At 37.7% G+C, this 9608-nt stretch overlaps 1 protein-coding gene across 1 annotated transcript in view; it reads left to right on the forward strand.

Moving 5' to 3' along the window:
- KCTD9 (potassium channel tetramerization domain containing 9) overlaps positions 1-6792 on the forward strand; it is a 76597-nt gene extending 69805 nt beyond the window's left edge. The window contains exons 10-12 of the mRNA XM_053718113.1: positions 378-483; positions 618-751; positions 5029-6792. Of these exons, the coding sequence (XP_053574088.1) occupies positions 378-483; positions 618-751; positions 5029-5145 (357 nt within the window). The 3' untranslated portion in view covers positions 5146-6792. The remainder of the gene's footprint in view (positions 1-377; positions 484-617; positions 752-5028) is intronic.
- The last annotated feature ends 2816 nt before the right edge of the window (positions 6793-9608 follow it).

Below are 9608 nucleotides of genomic sequence, written 5' to 3' on the forward strand. Positions count from 1 at the left end.
CCCTTTAAAGGGCCACTAAACCCAAAATCTTTCTTTCATGATTCAGATAGAGAATAGAAATTTAAACAACATTACAATTTACTTCTATTATTTATTTTGCTTCATTTTTTAGATATCCTTAGTTGAAGAAAAAGTAATGCACATGGTGAGCCAATTACACGAGGCTTCTATGTGCAGCAACCAATCGGCAGCTGCTGAGCATATCTAGATATGCTTTTCAGCAAAGAATATCAAGAGAATAAAACAAATTAGATAATATAAGTAAATTAGAAAGTTGTTTAAAATTGCATTCTCTTTCTAAATCATGAAAGATAAAATGTGGGTGTCATGTCCCTTTAATCCTGAAAATTGACTTTCATTTATTTTTTTTCTTACAGGGAGCAAATCTCATGGGCGTAAAGATGCTGTGTTCCAATGCAGAGGGCGCCTCTCTTAAGGGCTGCAACTTTGAGGATCCCTCTGGCTTGAAAGCAAATTTAGAAGGTGAGGAGAGACATAAAAATGGTAAAAGATATTAAATTGGATTTATCCTATGCGGTCTTATTGCTAATCTAAGATCATCACTAAAATTGTCTACTGTTTTATGATCCTTTTTGTCTCTTCTCCCGGTTCCTCAGGGGCTAACCTGAAGGGAGTTGATATGGAGGGCAGTCAGATGACTGGAATAAATTTGCGAGTTGCTACCCTGAAAAATGCCAAGCTGAAAAACTGCAATCTCAGAGGAGCAACCTTGGCTGGAACTGACCTTGAGGTAAAGATGCAAAGATCACTGAGATGGGCAAGAGAGTTTGGATGTAAACGGGTTAAGGACATTCAAGTGCTAATAAAACATTGGCTTATGTGGCCACAGCATCACTTTTTTATACGTTTTCAATATCTTTTGTTATTTGTATTTTATTTATCATTAGTTAATGAGCATTACAGATATCATAACGTTAAAGATACATGGAAAGTTAAATGTTCATGGTTCGGATAGAGCATTCAATTTAAAGAGACTTGTCAATGTCACTCTAACCTGTTATCAAAATGTACTTTATTCATCCTTTGTTGAAAATCATACCTCAAAGAGCAGCAATGCACTACTGGGAGCTAGTTGCTGATTGGTGGCTACACAAATATGACTCTTTTTCATTGGCTCACCAGATATGTTCAATTGAGTCCCAGTTGTGCATTGCTTGTTGACTTTACCTATATGTTGTAGCCTTTTTGGAGGAATTAAACATCTAGAGCATTTTATTATTGCACTGTTGCTTGAATATAAGACATTAGAGCCGTTTCTTTTACATGTGTGTGTCCCTTTTAAAAAAGATATCAATAGACTAAAAACTAAAGAAGTGAACCCATTCCACAGCTTGAGAATAATTTTTTTTTTTTTTTTAAAATGTATTTTAAAAACAACAATGCTGGAGTTAACTAGCCCTATATTTATTAACAGCAAGCTATCCCTTTAAGAAGAAAAACAGGTGGGGGCAGGTGCATAAGATTAGGTTGAGAAGAGCAAGAAATGCAAGAATTTTTAAAGTACATGTACAATGCTGTTACTGTACAGCCCAAATATACTATTGTAAAGTAGTTTTTACATAGCAGTACTTAAAGGGGAAAAAAAATATGTTGTTCATGGTTAAAATAGCGCATACTTTTATTATTAAATTAGTTCATTCACTTGGTATCCTTTATTGAAAAAGCATACCTAAATATGCTCAGGAGCTGGGCGCTAGCTGCTGATTGGTGACTGTACATATATGCCGCTTAATAATTGGTAATTGGCTTACCATTATATTCAGCTAGATTCCATTAGTATATTGCTGCTCTTTCAATAAAGTATAGCAAAAGAATGCAGCAAAATTGAACTGGAGTTAAATTGAAAAGTTGTATACAAATGTATGCGCTATCTGAACCAAGAAAGTAAAACTTTGGGTTTCATGTCCTGTTAAAAAAAAAAGCCTGTTCTTTGCACTGTATTGCATATAGTATACTGTGGCAGTACAATCCCAGCTTAAAGGGACCCTAAGCACTAAATACATTTCATGCACCTCGCTGTAATCATGTGTGCTGCCATTTTGGAACCGAGGTTACATTGCAGATATCTGAAGAAGAGTTGTTACACATGTGCAAACAGCTCAGCACCAGAATGTAGTGAAAGATTTCAACATGGCGGCACCCGTGAAAGGGCGGTGGAGAAAAACCTCAATACTATCACCTAGAGTGACGAGTTTTGCGCTATACCGGGTGCGTAAATAATGCAATAAAATTAGAGGTATTGCACTTTCCATAGCGCTGCCATTACGAGTTACTGATAAAAACCTCCCTGTGCTGTGCAAAATCCAAAGCCTGACTTGACGTGCTCGTGCACACTTTCCCCCATAGAAATCAACCTGCAAATTGCCGTAACGCAATCCTATCGATGTATATGGGAAAAAGAAAGTTGGGTATAAACCCCTAGTCTAAATACCCCTAGTCCGTCGCCCCCCGACATCGCAGACACTAAATAAAGTGATTAACCCCTAAACCGCTGCCCCCTGCATCGCTAAGACCTAAATAAACCTATTAACCCCTAAACCGCCACCCCCCCACATCTTTACTACTATAATAAAACTTAACCTATAAAAAACCGCTGCCCCTGTCATCGCCGACACCTAAATAAAGTTATTAACCCCTAATCTGCCACTCCCCAACATCGCTGACGCTAAATAAAGTGATTAATCCCTAATCCGCCGCTCCCCGACATCGCCTACACTAAATAAACCTATTAAAGCCTAAACCGCCGGCCCCCCACATTGCAACTAATAAATAAACTTATTATCCCCTAATCCGCCGTCCACCCACATCGCTACTACTATAATAAACCTATTAACCCCTAAACTGCCGGCCCCCCACATCACCAACACTATAATAAAGTATTAATCCCTAAACCGCCAGCCCCCTACATAGCAACTAATAAATTAAACCTATTAACCCCTAAACCACCGGCCCCCCACATCGCAAAACCCCAAATTAAACTCTTAACCCCTAAACCTAACACCCCCCTAACTTTAAATTAAAAGTTACAATATAACTATCTTAAAATAAATAAAAAACTTAACTGTGAAATAAAAAAACAACTAAGATTAAATTATAAATTAACCTAACATAACTATTCTAATAAAATTTAAAAAAGCTACCAATTAAAAAACCTAAATTACAAATTTAGATTAACCTAATACTACAAAAAAAATAAAAAAATTAACATTACAAAAAATAATAAACACTAAAAATATGAAAAATAAAAAACTTTAAGATTACAAAAAATAAACTAAATTTAAAAAATAAAAACAATTACACCTAATCTAATAGCCCTATAAAAATAAAAAGCCCCCCCAAAAATAAAAACACCCCCTAACCTAACAATAAACTACCAATAGCCCTTAAAAGTTAAACAGCTCTTTTACATTAAAAAATTACAAAGTCTCACCTAAAATTAAAAAAACCCCACCCAACCAACCCCCCAAAATAAAAAACCTAAGTCTAAAAAAATCCTAAGCTACCTATTGCCCCTAAAGGGGCATTTGTATGGGCATTGCCCTTAACAGGTCATCCAGCTCTTTTACTGCCCAAAGCCCTAATCTAAAAAAAAAAAACAGCTCAGAAAATAAAAAAAATAAAATAAAACTAACACTAACCCCAGAATATCTACTTGGGGTTCATGAAGACCGGTCATCCACCCTCATCCAGGTGGCGAGAAGTCTTCATCCAGGCGGCGACATCTTCCTCCATCGCGGGACCATCTTCTATCTTCATCCCAGTGGCGCGGAGCTGTCCAGGACCGGCGATGACATCCAGCGTGGAGTTTCTTCTTCACACGATCACTGCCAGACACTGAAGCTTGAATGCAAGGTACCCGTTTAAAAATGGGGTACCTTGCATTCCGATTGACTGACATTTTCAAATCAGACAAAAGGATGAGAGCTACTGAAATCCTATTGGCTGTTTAAATCAGCCAATAGGATTTCAGTAGCTCTCATACTATTAGCTGATTTTTAAACTGGTACCTTGCATTCAAGCTTCAGTGTACGGTGGTTTATGGGTTAATAGGTTTATTTTAGTGTCGGCGACGTGGGTGGGCAGCGGATTAGGGGTTAATAAGTTTAATATAGTATTTGCGATGCGGGAGGGTCGCGGTTTAGGGGTTAATAGGTAGTTAAGGGGTGTTAGTATACCTTGTAACATTTTACTTATGAGTTTTGGGAAACATTTTTGTTTCGCAAAATCCATAACTACTGGTCTCAGATCACGGAATGGCTTGTGTCGTTATAGGCTGTAACGCAAGCATTTTAGCCAGACCGCACAACCTGGAATACGGCGCTATGGAAAATCACATACTCAAACGTCATTTTTTGAGTGTGGAATGGACGTTGCATTACAGGCTAAAATGCATTCGGTATAGATATACCGCCGCGACTCGTAATATGTGTTACTGGCCATTCCACACGCAATGGCCAATTTTTAAGCGGTATAGCCGTACTGCATCATAACGCAAAACTCGTAATTTAGCCTTATATTAGGTGAGCATAAGTATGATGAGAATGTGTAATCAACTTAAAGGGCCATGATACCCAAATGTTTTTTACAGCATAGCTGTAAAAAATCTCTATGTAAAAAATAAAGATATTTTACCTCAAAATGTCCTAAGTATTCACACCCCATTGTAAAGGACTAGTTCATGACCTCAGCACTGATGATGCTGATTGGCTGCTGTTCATTTCTTCCTGTTTTTTTTTTTTATCCTGGACAGCAGCTGAAGTATAACTTTTTACACAGCACTTACTCTGCTGAGCTGAGGAAATTGTGAGGTAAAATATCTTTTCTTTTTTACATAGTGATTCTCAGGTGATATTTTCCTGTCAGCTTTTTAAAGTTATACTGCATCATTTTCAGGTGATTTAGCATATGAGTATTTTGTCCCTTTAAGTTTGTTTTTCTCTTTCTATCTTTCATCCTACATAAATTCTCTCCTTTTCGTTAATTTTTTTTTCTTCTATATTGCTCCAGAACTGCGACCTCTCCGGCTGTGACCTGCAAGAAGCCAATCTTCGCGGTTCAAATGTGAAAGGCGCCATATTTGAAGAGATGCTGACACCTTTACACATGTCTCAAAGTGTGAGATGAAGAAGCTGTTCCAAATAGCACTGACACGTATGAGTGCAGGATTGCAGGTGTCCTATATATTATATGGAAAATCTAGATTGCTGTGTTCTGCAGAAAGAGCATCATTATATAGATGCTGCACATACTCGTCAGCATTTAATGCAATCTTAACTACGCATCTGTTATACATTCAGGTCTCCTGCTGAAGATAAGTTTATAACACTTGTGTAGTAGTTAACCAGTCCATATATAACTGACTTCTGCGACCTTGCATGGCCTCTGTACTCAGACTGTGCACATATTTATTGTGTCATACTCACAATGTGGGAGTAAAATAGATAATCATGGTTATATTAACCCTTTTTTGTCAGCTTGGTATATCTCCACGGCAACCCCATATCATGCATTATAACGGTTTATCTGTGTCTTTAAAGGGACATTAAACACTAAATAAATGAATGATGCATTCAAAGAAAAGATTAGTCTGAGAATAACATGTAGATGCATTTTTTTTAAAGTTTCATATGCTGTTAACATATTGTCAAAATAAGTGTAAAGTTATAGTGTCTATTAAATAATAGGAGCTACCATGTTGTAACTTAGGTTACCTTCTCTGCTGTGGCCAATTAGGGACAGTTATAAATAGGTCACTAGAGTGTGCAGCAAATGGCTGTGTGAATATAACAGTGTTCTGTACTACCATTTTTATCACAAACTGAAAAGCTCACAATTGGAATTACTGGAAAAGGGGACAAAATAAATAATCAACGTATATTGCATTTATATATGATTTATCATTTTATATTATCATCTCAAAGTGTTTAATGTCCATTTAATTTTGACAAGATTAACTTAAACAGAACTCTTGGGTTAAATAGTCTGCCATTTCTAAGCTCACAAATTCTAACAACCATTATTGAAATGAGATATGCATTTCTTGCGATTTAAATAAAAATGATCGCAATAAAAAATAATATCCAGGTTATATATGACCAATCATACTATCTGGTTACACAGGGTAAAATTGCTGTGTTTCCCAGCACCAGTGTGTGTTTGGGTCTCCCCAATCCTCTCTACATCTGTACAAATATTGGTGGTAACACATGCATATTTAGATCTATGACAAGCGTGTGACTATATTTAAGCATCTTGCACACTACAAATCAGTAGGTATTTTCTCTTGCACTTATATATATATCACTTATACATATATGCTGATTTATAGATATATACCAAATTATGCTATGTAGCATCTGCAGTAGGAGGTATAAATCCAGGGCTTTTATTGAGAAATAGCAGCTTAATTGAGAGACCGCATAGCCTCTGGGACTTCACCATATGACTGCAGATATATAACCTCTTCCATAGCAGATCTTGCTTTGGATCTGAAGGGCAATATGGCTGTGAGACAACGATTTCTCATATCAGTACCTTGAATGAATCCGCTGCTGCAGTTGGTTTTGCAGCACTTAGAGTATCCGTAGCTCTATCGGTCATCCGTGCATTCTACACATCAGTAGGTCAGGGGTTTCCGAGTGCCTTATAACATCTGTCACAGCTGCTTCTGGAGAACATTTTTCAGTTATGCAACATGACAGTATATATTGCTGAACTGTTATTTCCAACCCCCCTTTCCCTACACAATAAATATTTTTGGAAATAATTAAATTTGTTTTGTTTTTATTTTACAACCTATCATAATTTTAGCAAATGTGATACAAAACAAGTAAAATAATATAAAGGATATATGCAAAAAGTCCCACAAAGAGATTTGTTGGTAGAAGAAATCATCTGGAAAAAAAACATAGTGTAGATTATCCGTACACACTGGATGATATATAGGCGAATCTACTCACATGAGAGAGAGCACACATCTGCTCTATCTGTAGTGCTTGTTGTATGATTGCCTGGCTGATTCACATGTTCGATTGGCTGTTGAGCGCAAGACATCATAATGTAGTGGTGTAGCTTGGAGCAGATAGACAGAAGCAACAGAACAGCTTTGATGTATTATAATACACTATTAAAACTTTCCAATTTCCTTTTTTCTCTTGCAAGATGTATCGAGTCCACGGATTCATCCAATACTTGTGGGATATTCTCCTTCCCAACAGGAAGTGGCAAAGAGAGCACCCACAGCAGAGCTGTCTATATAGCTCCTCCCCTAACTCCACCCCCCAGTCATTCTCTTTGCCGGCTCTAAGCAATAAGGAAGGGTAAAGTGATTGTGGTGACAAAATTTTTGTTTTATTTTCTTCAAGCAAGAGTTTGTTATTTTAAATGGTACCGGTGTGTACTATTTACTCTCAAGCAGAAAGAAGATGAAGATTTCTGCCTGGAGGATAATGATCTTAGCATTTGTAACTAAGATCCACTGCTGTTCCCACAGAAGCTGAGGAGTACAGGAAACTTCAGTTGAGGAACGGTTTGAAGGCTATGCTGCACTGAGGTATGTTCAGTCATTTTTTTCTTGAAAGACTGTGATATTTCAAGAAAAGGCCTGACATTATCCCCATGAGGGGAAGGGTAAGCTGTAATCAAAGACTTATGGTAGTATTACAAGCTTGCATAAGGGCTAAGTTACTTTGCTGGTTGACACTTATATAATAGAGCAAACTTTTTTTGAGAAGTATGGAAAACGTTTTTGGGACTTTTTATTTAGAGGGTTCATTTGACTTATTTTGAGGTTTACATCCCACATGGCTGTTTGAAACACTTGAGGTGTTACTTTAAGGCCCAACAGACATCGAGTAAGAGGTGGGTGGGGCCTAATTTCGCGCCTTAGATGCGCAGTTTTTTTCATTCTGGACAGCAAGCTGCAACACAGGAGGGTCCTGATTCGATTTTGGGGCCAAAACAAAGCTTTATTCCCTAAAATTCCACCCCTAAGGGCAGGTAGGCGCCACAGCAGAGCTGTGACAAGGTGCTGACTGTGTATTTTCCAATTTTTTTTTACTCTTGTCAATCTGGTTTTGTTGTTAAGGGGTTAATTTCATTTTTTACTAGTGGTGCAACCTTACTAAGGCTTACTACATATACTGTAAAAAATTTGACGGATTTGTTGCATTTTTAAGCAGTTTTGCAGAACGTGTACATGTTTTTTTCTCTTAAAGGCACAGTACCGTTTATTTGAAATTGTTGTTTTACATTGAATAAAGTGTTTTCCAAGCTTGCTTGTCTCATTACTAGCCTGTTAAACATGTCTGACATCAAGGAAACTCCTTGTTCAATATGTTTAGAAGCCATTGTGGAACCCCTCTTAGAATGTGTCCCACTTGTACTGATATGTCTATAAATTTTAAAGAGCATATTGTAGCACTTAAAAATGTAGCGCTAGAGGATTCTCAGACAGAAAGAAATGAGGTTATGCCATCTAGTTCTCCCCAAGTGTCACAACCAGTAACACCCGCACAAGCGACGCCAAGTACCTCTAGTGCGTCTACTTCATTTACCTTACAAGACATGGCAGCAGTTATGAATTCTACCCTCACAGAGGTTTTATCTAAACTGCCTGGGTTGCAAGGGAAGCGGGATAGCTCTGGGTTAAGAACAAATGCTGAGCTTTCTGACGCTTTAGTAGCCGTATTCGATATTCCCTCACAATGTTCTGAGGTAGCGATGAGGGATTTGCTGTCTGAGGGAGAGATTTCTGATTTAGGAAAGACGCTCCCTCAGACAGACTCTGATATGACGGCCTTTAAATTCAAGCTAGAACACCTCCGCTTGTTGCTCAGGGAGGTATTGGCCACTCTGGATGCTTGTGACCCTATTGTGGTTCCAGAGAAATTGTGTAAAATGGACAAATACTTAGAGGTTCCTGTTTACACTGATGTTTTTCCGGTCCCTAAGAGGATTGCGGATATTGTTTCTATGGAGTGGTATAGACCAGGTATACCGTTCGCTCCCCCTCCTACTTTTAAGAAAATGTTTCCCATATCTTACACCATGCGGGACTCGTGGCAGACGGTCCCTAAGGTGGAGGGAGCTATTTCTACACTAGCTAAGCGTACAACTACAGGTAGCCCTCGGTTTACGCTGGGGTTAGGTTCCAGAAGGAATGGTTGTAAATCGAAACCGTTGTAAATTGAAACCCAGTTTATAATGTAAGTCAATGGGAAGCGAGGGAGATAGGTTCCAGGCCCCTCTCAATATTGTCATAAGTAACACCTAATACATTATTTTTAAAGCTTTGAAATGAAGACTTTAAATGCTAAACAGCATTATAAACCTAATAAAATAATCACACAACAAAGAATATATCATTAAACTAAGTTAAATGAACAAAAACATTTGCTAAACAGCATTATAAACCTAATAAAATAATCACACAACACAGACTTCACTTGCATTTTTCTGCAAACTGTTCTTTCTATGCATTCCAATCTGGACTGATTTATAGACGGGAAGATCTTGTTCCTTTGAAATCTGCTCGATAGCTCAGATCTGGTTAAACTGATTAATTTCAGCTTGCTTGGCTTTGCTGC

This window comes from Bombina bombina, chromosome 6, assembly GCF_027579735.1.
Source record: "Bombina bombina isolate aBomBom1 chromosome 6, aBomBom1.pri, whole genome shotgun sequence".
In the NCBI taxonomy this organism is placed as follows: domain Eukaryota; kingdom Metazoa; phylum Chordata; class Amphibia; order Anura; family Bombinatoridae; genus Bombina; species Bombina bombina.